The sequence below is a fragment of the Falco biarmicus genome, chromosome 1 (assembly GCF_023638135.1).
Source record: "Falco biarmicus isolate bFalBia1 chromosome 1, bFalBia1.pri, whole genome shotgun sequence".
NCBI lineage: Eukaryota > Metazoa > Chordata > Aves > Falconiformes > Falconidae > Falco > Falco biarmicus.
In genome coordinates, this window is record NC_079288.1 from 82,940,593 (window position 1) to 82,953,916 (window position 13,324).

The 13,324-nt window shown below is 43.5% G+C and overlaps 1 protein-coding gene across 15 annotated transcripts in view; it reads right to left on the bottom strand.

The window, feature by feature from the left end:
• REEP1 (receptor accessory protein 1) overlaps positions 1–13,324 on the bottom strand; it is a 70,528-nt gene that overhangs the window by 31,591 nt on the left and 25,613 nt on the right. For 13 of the 15 annotated variants that reach the window (XM_056341149.1, XM_056341119.1, XM_056341168.1 and 10 more), the window contains 4 exons: positions 11,239–11,311; positions 8,093–8,169; positions 6,106–6,226; positions 4,366–4,479 (listed from right to left, as the gene is read on the bottom strand). In XM_056341149.1, the coding sequence (XP_056197124.1) occupies positions 4,366–4,479; positions 6,106–6,226; positions 8,093–8,169; positions 11,239–11,311 (385 nt within the window). The other 2 variants (XM_056341110.1, XM_056341202.1) reach the window with 2 other exon arrangements.

A 13,324-nucleotide genomic window follows, 5' to 3' on the forward strand; every position in this document is an offset into this window, starting at 1 on the left:
CAGGGCTCTTTGGGAACAGGAATGGCTGAACTAGTTGGAACTAACTGAAAACACACAAAAAGCAGCAGGATTTACTGCTCGGTCATCTAATCCTGCCACTTAGGACTGATCTACTTGAAGTCACAGCATGTGACAGAATGACCAAGCAATGAGGACAGGATTACAGAGTCCCAAATGAGATTATGCTCCTTGGTGGGGATGCAGGCTGCTGGTGGCAGGGAAAAGATCTGTGTTGAGCACCTAGTACGGGTAATAAGAGCAGATCTCCAATGCTCTGTCTGCTTAGAGCTTCAAAAATAGACTCTGTGGAGAGAGAAAACACCCAAGCGAGCCAGCTGGGCAGACTCAGGGTACTTGGGACACTGACAGCTCCTCAGCCTGTAAAATGAATTGGCACAGGTTTGTGCCAGTGTTAGCACAACTGTGGCTTCAAAACAAAACAGAGCAGGGGAAGGGAGCAGGAGGAAGGGGAAGGCAGACAAGCCTGCAGTTGGCTAACTAAAACTGTACGCTGCTTAAGATAGAAAGGGGAAAGGGCCAGAGGATCAGAGATAAGGAAGGCGTGGCTCTGCACAGCTTGCATCACCTCAGCATGTGGCAAACATGTAAGCAGCAGCCTGTTACACACAAATGTAATCAGCCAGCTGCATTGTGCTGCATAAATAAAAAGGTGATGGATTTTAAAAAAAAAAAAAAGATAACAGATAAAAAGAACAAAGAGATGGGCTTTACCCAAAGATGTTAACATGAAAGACAAAAGAACATGATGGATCCTGTGGGTACACAAGATCAGTTACCACAGCTCAGAGAGGAAGAAGACAGCTATGCACAGTGGAAGACATGTCTCCAAGTACAGGAGCCTTTGGATTTAAGCTAATTTGCTGAAAACAGGTCTGTACAGAGTACACTTTCAGCCCAGCAGCTCAATCTGTATTTGCTACTAGAAGATACTGATCTGCAAAGCCTGAGGGTCCATTTCTTAATAACAAAAGTATCTTTTTCTCACCCATTAATCCAAGCAAAGCAGGAAATAAAACAGATCCTCACACTGACTTGCTGCTAAAAGACACATTTTCTGTGGCAGCTGCAGGAGCTCAGTGCTTCTGAATAGATGGTCATCTCTATAAGTTCCAATTCTAACATGTTCCATTTAAAGGCTGAAACCCAATGAACCTGTTCAGGGCTCACTAACCCATCAACACTCAACACTTATCACAGGGTAGCTGGATACCCTTAAACCTTGGCATTGGGAAAGCCAGTATAAGCCTTAGAAATAGTATGCTCTTTCCTCTCCCCCTGGAAACTTCCCCTGAAGGACAGCACTGCAGTCTTGTGTGGCATCTGTCTCCTCAAAGTGTTTTCCAGATAATTTGCCATTTAAACTTCTCTCATGCAGAATAATCTAGCTCTGTTATACCTCCTTCTCAAGTGAGCAATTAAGGGCATTGACATACATTTAAGAGCAGCTGAAAACCTGTTTTCAGGCAAGAGAAAGCCGTTACCACCCATACCTGCTTGTATCACTCCTCTCTTTTCATAGCAGCAGGAACAGCTAAAAGGAGACACATCCACACCCGACCACTCACATCTCACATCCTGAGTACCTGAGGAACCCCAGGTCAGCACTTCTGTACTTCAACACATCAGGCTGTAAATCACAGCCATTCAGCTCCCCCTGCCCGAAAGACAACAATTTCAGTGTGAGAAAGGCAAGGGACAGAAGCTGCTTTAACCATTCTTGACTATTATACCATGAAGAGTAAATGTATTAAGGTGTGGTTCCATAAGCAGCAAAGCTAATCTGCTTCCCACAACCAAGAAGGGATGATCTTGCTTTCCTCCCCTCTGGTCATACTCCTCATAATGCAGTTTCATCCCTTCCCTTGTGCTGGCTCAGGTACTCGAGACACATTTGTGATCTCAAAAAACAGTATTCCCTTTCTTTCTCTTTCTGGATTAGCTTTCTGATAAATCAGAGATAACCTGCGGAGGTCCAAAGAGCTGGTGCACAGTAACTCACTGGGAGCAGGAGCATTATCCCATTCTGGAGGAAAGCTGTTAGATCAGCTCACCCTGTCTCTTGGATCTGCACCCTGAGGCATACAGAAGCCAGGAACTTGCTGGAGGCCACGTACTGAAGTGCCGAAGGAAGCCAAGAGGCTATTTTTCCTCACATATTCAGAGTAATTTAAATGTCAAGGCTGAAGCAAAGACATGAAAGTCCTTGCTTTGCTCTAAAAATCAATCAATCCATCCATCCATCAACAACCTCTCAGTCTTATCAACAGATCATTTTCCCCTCCCTGAAGTAGTGTGCAGGAAAGACTCTTCTGGTCCATTCACAGGCTACAGTATCTTAACTGTTTTCTCTCAAATTAGGCTGGCAGATGTGCCATACAACAATACCACACAAGTCACAGTGTTTCTTTTTTCCACCACTGAATGGGGAGCTTCATTAACTCATGCAAAACAATAGCTTCCTTGTACTCCGGAGACTTTTCTCCCTTCTACCCAGCTTCCCATTGCCACTAGAGCCACATTTCAAGACAGTGAGATTCTTAAGAAAAACAACAGAAAAGCGTAACAGTGGGAAGAAAAACTGTGGTACTGACTGCTCATTCACGTTGAAGAGCTAATGAAGACACAGTTACAGTCCTGAGATGAACAGGTTGGCACTGTGCATCTGGGCTACTGTTGAGCTTCTCATACTCAGGAGCTACCCAAACAGGAACTAGAGTTCCTTTGGGATTCACACATAGTTTCTCACTGTGTCCTAAAAAGGGCTCTAGCACAGAGTCTGCAGCACCTTGTAAGGAGGGGCTCAGAGCAAAGGCAGTGCTGCAAAACAGGCACTCCCAGAGCCTATTTATGTCTATGGTGTGACTTCTTCAGGTTTACACAGCAGCAGCGAAAGTGTTAAGTGCCATGGAGGTGCCATACGAATGTTGTTTTGTTGGGCATATAATAAACAGCTTTGCCTTAGCTCCACATTTATCCCAGGCTTCAGTGCAGGTCTGGATTAGCTAGCAGTGCCTGGGTTAGCAGAGCCTCCCCCCTGAAGAACAGTTAGAAGAACTAAGCCAGGCCTGACAGCCTGCACCATGCTTGGCAGGGAAAAGGAAGGCAATTCTTGGTTTTTCTTTGGAATGGGATATAGCTTTTACATATTCTTGTGATCCTACATGTGCATGGCACACCCCAGGGGCTCTCCACTTCTATAACACCATGTATTCAACATGCTTTACAGACTTTATGGTATTTGGCCTCCTAAGGATGTATTATGCATTTTTACAGAAGGTAAGGCCAAGACATACTAAAATGATGTGCCTTAGGTCATATGAAAACCATTTCACAAAGGAAAATAATTTCCTCCAACTCCCATTCACATGCTTTTCCTAATACCAGTACCTACCTTACCCATATGTTTCTACTATCCTTTTGCAAGAAGCATTGTATCTGACTGCATGAAAGTCGTATCTTTTGTACAAGCCTTGCCCCCAAAACACAAGGGGATAGTCACTGCACACATCTACCCTGAGCCATGATAATCCACCACCAGAGAGGAGGACCACAAAATGCAGTTATCAAGTCCTTGCAGCTTTTACACAAACAAAGAAACAGAGATAACAGCTATTTTCTGATTTTGGCTCTAAGCCAGGAACAGAATACAGGATACACCTCCTCAAGTAAGACCATTCAACCAGTGTCTACTCATTCTCCAGAAGTGACTATTGCCACTTCCCATTCACTCTTACATAAATATGTCACCAAAGAGTTATACACCAGATATGTCATGCGTAAGCCTTGCAGACAACCTTTTAGCCTTCATGAGCTTCAAATCACATCTGTTTTCTGTCTGTACCCAAACTGTAAGTCACTAGATCCTCCAGACTTCTCAACAACTCAGCATAACAAATGAAAAAAATGGGGTGCAGATGGCTTTTCCCTTCACTGCAGAAGGTGCTGACCAAAAAAAATAAAAATTTCCCTGCTAGGGTGTTAACTTGTTCACCTAACATCAGCATCTTTCATGGAAGTATGCTCCTATTTTGACAGTGAAAATGAGGAGCACAGGCTGTGATGAACAGAATTGCTAATGCTACTGATGGAAAACACAAAATTCAATAGAGACCTGAAGCAGATCCCAGCCTTAACCCTGTATTTCCAACCTCCTATAGGTTCACTAGGCACCACACTTCCTGTCTTCATCCCAAGAGGCACCTGTGTGGCTGGTGAATGGGAAACTGGGAGGCGTGATCAAAATCACCGTGAGAATCCCTACCCTCACCATCTCTCCCCCTCCTCACTGTAGCTGCTGTTGGCAATGGATGAAGATAAGATGCTAATCCTGACCCGCACCTTTACCTTTGAAGCTGCCATGACGGCTGCCGTGGCTGCGACGTTCAGCCCCCGCTTCCCAAAGTGCACAAGGGCATCATAGCTCCGGTCTTTTGCCTGGACGAGGCAGTCATCGATCTCCTGTCACAGCAGACAACAAAACAAACACACACAAACAAAAAACACAACACAAGAAGTTCAGAGTGTTCCTAGCCTCAGATTCTCGGCAGGGCCAGGTCACCTTTCATGGAGGTAGATAGATATCCTCCATTTCCTCCACCTCAGCTGGAGAGAAGTTCACAGCCAATGTTTGCAAAGAGGAAAGGTTTGCAGGGGAACAGTAATTCCCGTTGCAGGCTTTGGGAACCCTTTATACTGTGAATGGAAGATTGGGACCCGAAGTTCAGATACACTTGCATAGTGCAACCACCACCAATAGGTCCTGGAAGCAAGACAGATAGATCCACCTGGGCAGAATGGACCAGGAGCCATTTGCAATGTGCGGAGTCTAAAGACAAATAGATTGCCCCATTGTTAAAAAGAATCATATTACGACACCAGGCAGCTGGAGCTGTACTGCCCTGCATCCAGGACTGCTGGTCTCAGAAGTATCTGAGATCTCTCTTGCACATCACTGCAGGGGCCACCTTCAACATGCCTATGGAACTGGTAGGTCCAGAGCTTCTGGACTTTGATGCCGCTCAATATACAGTGAAATAGTTATGAAAGTACCTGCCCTCACCCTGCCCTCCCTCAAGACACATGGGTCTGGATGATAATGGATGACAATGACTTCTAGTACTCAGCTACTGGATGTTCTGGGTTAGTAGGGACTGGAGGCTGTTCAGCGATTCCCTTCTTATTCCAAGCAGGTAAGAGGTGGCAACCCAAAATGCATGAGTACTACTTGTGAGAAGCATAAGCAGAAGTTCCCAGGAAGCAGAGAGACAGGGGATTGATCCCTACAGTCCTTCTTGGACAGGACTGAGATACAACTGTTCATGCACTGCCTGTGGCCAAACAGAGATCTTACATTTCCATAGTTGCCAATGTAGGAAACAATTATTCGTTTCTTAGTAGTCTGCATGTTGATATATGACCAATAGCTATTCTTGGCCCATGTATTCACATGAACCAAATGGATCTGCCTAACAATGTCTCATTCACAGCCACAGGAATCTTCTAGGCAGGCAAATGATCCAAGCTGTAATGAACCCCGCCCCAAAATTAGCATTAATTTCAGCAAAACATTTCTTAACCCAGGACCTAACATGCTACATGCCTTACTTAGCATGCTATACATCTCCCAGGCAGGCAAGTGCTTGCTAAGCCCATTTTATAGACTGGCTGGACTGTTTCTGTCTCATTGCTGTACAGTGTTTTAGGCAGAGCTGGGAACAAAGTTAAGGAGCCCTGGCTGCCAGCGCCTGTTTCTCTATTTGTTATATCCAGTCACAACATCGCACTCCAGGTATATTCAGCCAGTACATGCAAAGCAGCTTAGGAGGTATTTTTATCCCACTCCCTCCCAACTTCCCAAGTGCACAAAGATGAGTTAATATGTGTGAGTGTGCTGAACAGATGGCCAGTATTTAAAAACACAACAACTACAAAGAACGAAAACACCAGCCAAAAGGAGATGATAAAATGACAGAGGACAAGAATCGGCAGCTCCCAGTCCTTCAATGAAAATGAGTGATACAAAGACTGGAATAAACACACTCTAGATCTGCTCCACCCAGAGAGGACCTGGGCACCTGTGATTACCTTTTCTTTTGAAGACAGTGTTGGATGAACAAATTTCCTGTACAGGAGGCTGGAGCCTTTTGTGTATGGAGACAGCAGCCAAGCTACAAAAGCTATTTTGAGTTCATAGTAGAATGGAAACCTAGAAGAAAAAAAGCTGTTAATGTCTGCCCCCAATTTAACCACTGCCCTTAATTAGAGATGCTCAGCATGGGAAGGAACTGGCTGGTCTAGCTTAGGGTAGCTTTTGCTTACTAAAGAATCCCAAGACCAAAACACATCCACTCACCTTTGCATACATCTCAACTAGGCATGCAGGTAAATCTTTACTTGGGTATCAGGGCCATTATTTAATGGTCTGGAAGAGACTGCTGTGTGATAAAAGGAGCTTTCTATATGCAAATAGCACAGGTGCTGTATTCATAGCGTCCTCAGTCACTATGAGGGAGCAAAGAGCAAACCAGCAAATCAATATGTCATTGATATATTTATGCACTTTTCATCTCTCTGCCTTTCTGCTTTTAAGATAACACTTACCTGACTGAAACTGAAATTTAAGAAGCTTTTGTCCAAGCAACATGTATCATAAAGGTGCAGAGTCATACTGGGGCTTTCAGGTAGCACTGCAAAATATGCAGTGGACTTAACTAAGAACAGGACATGCTTTAGCTGTAACAAGCCAGGGACTTCTTGAGATTAGATTATCCTGACTCTTTTCTGGAGGACAAAGCCTAGAGCTCAAGGCTGGCCAGCCAGCAGCATCCTCATATGGTCAGACATGTTGCTGCCAGCAGTGTGACAAACCAGTACCTTTTATAGGCAGGGGCAAGCAAGAGCAGTGCAGAGACCCTGTGATAGCTGTGCACCAGCCCAGCTGGACTCAGACAGACTCCTGCTGTACTAGCACAGAACTGTCACCAAGCCAACTGGGCCATACAGTGTCCAGGTCTGACCTAATGGGCCTCTGCAATGCTCGACTCTGAGATGGATTTTCCAGGTTGGTCTTCCACCTCACTGAGGATCTCTAGAACATATTTGATTTCATAGGCTGGACACCGAGAGGCCCACATAATACATTCTCCAAAAAAACCCAAAGCTCCAGATGAACACAGTGGAGACAGATCCGCATCCAAATTAGATAGAGAGACAGTAACATCTTTTATCTCCTTTCCAACAGATCTGACATGTTGCCAAGTACTCCCAAATCCTCTTTGTTTGGAGGACTCACTAGAGGAATGCAGTGCTATGCAGGAACAGGCTTTAGGTGAGGGCCATGCACTACAGTTAGATTTTCATTGTGAAGTCTACTGATCTCACTGGTTTCCCCTAGAAAGGCCTTACTAAAAAGGGCAACCAAGCAACAAACATTTCCAAACTTGAGCATCCGTATTTAAGGAACTGAATCTGATAACCGGGCATTTATGTGTTGTCGACCTGATAGACATCACCAGGAATCCTTCCACTGACATCAGAAAGCCCACATCAGTATGGACTATCACTGTCCTCCATCATACTGTAAACCCAACCTAACCAGGAACGGACCTGGCAAAACATCCCAGGAACAACCACACACACAGCAACTTACAAAGTCCTGTGCTGCAGGGCTGCTGCTGCCTGATCCCTAGTCTGTGTATTTACTGTAGGACACAGCTAGCAAATCTAGAACTATGCCTGTAGTTAAAGCTGCTGTTGTCTATGTGATGATCTCTGCAAGCATCCAACTTGGCAATCAGTTGTGCTTCTCTCTGACAGGCAGGGGACTGAGACTCCTGTAATGATTTCTTCACTAATGAGATACCACTGAGCAGTTCCATCTTCTTTCTTGCTTTTCCTATGACAGCACTGAGAAAGGAAGCATGGCTCCTCCAGACAAAACACCTCTATGTACCTGAAGCTGCTAACCCCATGTTTAGGTGGCAGTGCAACTTTGTGTCCCTTTTTTCCCCTTGTAAACATTTCTATTTTCTTTCCATCTCATGCCGAAGATCCTCTCCCATCTGGTGCTCACCAGCAAAGAAAGATATCCGTGAAAGTCTCTGCTGTCGTGAAGAGCGCAAATATGATCCAGTACATCATCCATTTGACCTGGTAATCAAAAACAGTAGCTGGTTCATTTGTCCACAAGAGCCTCAAACTATCTCTTAGAGGCACAAATGCACAGAATAATTTTCACAGAAAAAAAGGTTCTTCCCCTCCCCTCTGTGTATTTAACAATTACTGTGGATTTGAAGATGCCAGAGCTCCTCCCACCTCAGCACGTAACACATCAGATTTCCACAGACACCCTTGGGAAGGAAGATTGTGGCCTTTAGGACTGGTCTCATGAAAAGAGAAGCAGCCTGACTCTGTCCTTACAGAGGAAGCTCCACCAGCCAGCGGAGGACCACAGCCCTATCACAGGGCATTAAAAATATCACTTGGCTCATCTTAATAGCAAAGGTTAATACTAGGGTGTTGGCAAAACTTCAGTTAAGGCAAAATGTAATTACATAATATTTACAGGCAGGGGAAACTAGCCAGGAAGAGATAAAGAGGTAACTGCCCATCCCATGACTCAGGGCTCAGGAGCACAATCAACTCAGCACAAATTATTGAATTAGTGTGCATCACTTGAGTGGTGGTGCCTCCTCACATCCACACCCTGAACATATTGCAGTGACAAGGGCAAGTGCATTAGCTTAAATCCCTTACCTGGGCCTTAGGTGAGAGTATTTTACTTCACATTGGTAGTGAAAGCACGTGCTGTGCTGTCACTGTGTTCAGATATAGTGGGTGGACTGTTTGGTCGGTGATTTATGGACCATCTCCTTTGCGGTCAGAAAAGTCTTTGGGCCCTGTGACTTGGTCAGGGAAACTATAGTATCTTGAGTATTTCAGGAATCTGGGGATTTTTGTCACTGAGCACTAAATGGCATTAAAAAGCACAGATAAACTGTTCTGATGTACGCAGTATCCGTTCTTCTTGGGCTGCAAAGGAACAGTGTATTTGTTATATGCCATCAGCACTTCCAGTGATTTTTATCAAGTGATGTGGTGCGCCTCTTCTGCAGCACTGTCACCGCAGAGATGATGTGAGGAATAATATCCAAACACTGGAGATGAGAGAGAAACCTTTTATTCCCCCTCAATATTTTTTTTCCCCATTGCAAAATTGTAAAACTTAAAGAACAAACAGCTTTAAGAATCTGTCTTTCCAAAGGAAAGGAGATGGTAAGACAAAAGTTGTTAATTTAACTGAAAATTGTTGTCTGATCAGCTATATTTAAAAATGGAGATCCCTTAGCAACTTTGCTGGAATGTTAGAAAGCTTAAGGAAGTAAAATACATGAAAATCCATGAATTAAGAGAATCGGACTGTGTTACCTAAGGTTAGGATAATTGCAACAGAGTGAAGGAAGGCTGGAAAGAAGGCAGTACTAGAGGGATACCTACACCAGGTACTGCTCTGGGGAAGGGAGGATGGAGGTGGCAATAAATGTGGATCTCACCAGCTCTGAAACGGCCCCAACACAGTGGGGACAGTACCTGTAGTTTCCCTCCATCTCCCTGCAGGTACTGAAATTATTCCCTGAGCACCTGTCACTCAGCTATATAACTGCTCTCCTGGGATTTACATGTATATTCATATTTAGTGTTATAGCAGTAGAATGGCACTGCCAAATGCCTGAGAGCAGTATCTTCCCAGGGCAGCTTCTGCCAGACTTTTTACATAACTGCAACTCCCTCAAAGCCTCACTGCCAGCACAGTTCTCAGACATTACTGCCAGCAAAACTTTAAAACACACACCAAGATCTGCTGTGGGTGGGCTTGGATCAGCTTAAAACACCATTTATCCAAATTACTATTACCAAGCGGAATAAAAGTAAACTACAGTGATAAAAGTTTTGACTAATAAATGAAAGTTTGTATTGTGTCAGGGTAAATTACTACTATTTTTTTTTTCAATCAGACCTTAATGGACGCACTGCCACAACTGGTGTGTTAAACTGAAAAACAATTCTAAGCTCAAACCAGGTCTTAGATCAGCTGTTCTCACATTTGGGTCATGACTCCACATGTCTGATACAAGTTCCTCTTTTGCAATTGAATTTCCAACAGGAACTGGACCCTTCAACAAAATACTTTCCAAAAACAGACTATGGAAACGTTAAGTATCAGTGGCAGACACTGATTGGGGATGCTAGCATATGTCTTCAGCATTTCCAAGCAAAGGGTGTACAAACTTTGAGAAGCACAGCTGTGCAAGGGCTGCAAGGACATTTTGCCTTAAGTATCTGATGTGTTCTGTAACGCTTAAGATTCTCAGCATATCCAAAACCATTATCTGAAGGAGGGGACTGAGAGAAAGAAAAAAATCTCAGCAGCCACAGTGGGTCCCAGTTTGAGCTTGCACTAAGGACTTAATGGGATAGCCATCTATGCTGTTACCCAGAGGAGAAAATGGACTTGTTATCCCTGGGATCTTGAGAGGATTGAAAGGTCAAAATCTGGAGGCTGAGCCAGGTTCAGTGAAGTTAACAGAGCTCAGGTTGTGAAAGGCACTACAAATCCTACAAGACACCAATAGCATCCAAGAGGTTTTGATTCTCACACATTTCACTTTCCCTGATGGTCCCATATGCATTTAGAAACTGCAGCCCAGGGAAGATTTTTCAGCAAAAGGACAAGACAGAAAACCCAGTTGCCAAAACTGTCTGTAAACAGGTTGCTCCACAAGGAAGGATGTTTCTGTCTGAAGATTCAGTCATCTGTGCTTCAAGTTGCCTCCTCTGATCCTTGTTTTGAATGAGCAGCTACAGCTTCAAGGCTTTTTGGAAAGGCTTTGATTTATGCTGCTCTTCAGAAACAAAGGAAAACACACAAAGCTCTAGATGCCAAACACCTTTTAAGTTGGCTGTATATAGTTCGTACCACCAGAGAAAAAGCATACATTTGTCAAAGAGCACATCAACTCACCAGAGGAGCCAGAAGCACACACCCAAGCCTCCTTATTTAAGACTTGTGCCTAGCAATCAGCCAGTCCACCTTCAGGCTGGTCTTCCCCTTGTACTGGTTTACAAGCTTTCCCAGAACACAGGCAACACCTTACAATGTGGTGAGCAGCAATCTTAGAAAACAAACCCTGCAGCACAGCCACAAACCTCGTTACTCACATATTCTTTGATGTCCTTTGATTTCACGGCTTTGTAAGAATAATATGCGGGGTAAAGAGTGCCAAATATAAGCCTGGAAAAAAACAAACAACGAATGGATTAAATTGATTTCCTGTCACAGAGAAAGATTTCTGGTGGTTTTTTTTTCCTGTCTGTTAAATCTGTTTCTTGCACTAGTAAAAAGTGTTAGGATTTGATTTAAGCTTGAGTGCACTAAGTACAGGAGTGATTTTGCATCACTGAATTCAGAGATACTATTGCCAGTGACATGAATGAAGACCAGGGATTCAGGCTGAATTTCCTTTTGCAATGGTTTCCATAGCCGTACCTTAGGAGTTACATGCAAAACCAAAACAAAACAAAAAAGGCCACCACACTTTTAAAAGGAAATTAAAAATCTGATTTCAAAACAATCTACTGTGACACCAGGGATATAGGAGTATTGCTTTCAGAGGCAGCATAAAATGAGAAGCATTTAGCTAAACCCCCTTCCACATCTATTAAATATTCTGAAACGCTAGCAGGTGGTAAAGCAGGACCCAAGTTCTACTGGTACAAGAGTTTGAATGCTGGGGCCTTATCCTACATTAAATCTGCCAAAGGGAAGAGCCCTGCACTGTTTAGTAAAGTCATTTCAGCTCATCAAAGGAGGAGGAATTTGCCCACCAAGATATGCCAAGAGCATCAGGCCTAAAAATCCCAACTCTACTGTTCTTTCATACAGTTTCCCCTGGAAGAGGATGCTGTCAGCTTCAACATTTCATGCAAGAAATAAATAAAGATCCATAAGTTAAAAATAGCACTACTGAGAAAAAAAGTTGAGCATTTTTTATACTAACTCCTCTCTGCCTCACTGCCTAACTGCTTATTCATTTCAATTATTCTGGACATAAGCATAGGCTTGTCAAAACCACTTTACCCTACCCAGGTTTCAGTCAATTTTATTCAATGCGGTAGGATGATGCTGCAAAGTCTAAATTTAATAGATTGCAGGGAAACGTTTAATGGCTTGCAACTACTTGTCTTTCCATTGAAGCTTTTGCTTTAAATTCATACAGCTGTTTCTGCTGCTCTTGGGAATGGAAACGATCAATGTTTCAGTCCCTAACTGTAGAGCAATATGGACTGGCAGTCATCTTTTCCATCCTGCCAGTAGCAATTGTGTGCCATGGGACTCATAATTACAGTTGAGTCCATTACATGCATAAGACATTAAAAATTAACACCCTGGGATATGGTGTACCATCATACTTCCCGTAGCATAAGAAGGTATTTGCGAAAGAATGGGGTGAGCCAGCACACATCTTGATTTCCAAAGCAGTGACCAAAGACAATTTGCCTGCTATTCATCATGCTTACTGTAGCATGGCTTAGCAAAACCTGAAGCACAATGCAGACTTCAGAAAAGCAGCTACTGACTGAGGAGATTCAGTATTTTACAGAGGCTTCACACTGCCTTCAAAAAGCTTTGATGGAAACAGTCAGCTCTGAATTTATTTCACCCACAGGGGCTGTGCTATATGCAAGGATCAGACAAATGCTCAGAAAGATTCTGGGAAACCAAATGCATTTTCGTCCCTTGCAGTGTCTTAACAAACAGCAGCACCAGTTAAGGCAAGGAAGAACACACAGACAATAGCTTGATCTTATTCTCACTGAAGCTAATAGCAAATATCCCCTCTGCATTCAATAGCAGCAGGACCTAATCCAAGGAAAGTAAAGCTCACAAAAGCAAGAAAGCTCCACAATATTCAGAAACTAACATCTGAGCACATGAACAGCATTTTTGGTTCTGCTTATAAAAAATACCGCATTTTTGTCCTTCCTTCTTGTCCCAGGCCAGCTGCTATCTCACGCTTTTATTTCCTGCAAATAATCGCTGAATGATTGATATTCATTTCCTCAGTTTGTGCTGGTAACAGAAAGTAACTGGATCCTGAAGAAGCAAAGCGTTTACAGGATCACTAGAAAAGAATTAGTTGCAGACAATAAACATTAGAAAAAAACTTCTGTGAGGGAAGGAAACTACAATAATTTTGCATATCCAGAGCCATGGACAGTTAATAAGGTGATATGCTCTCCCTAA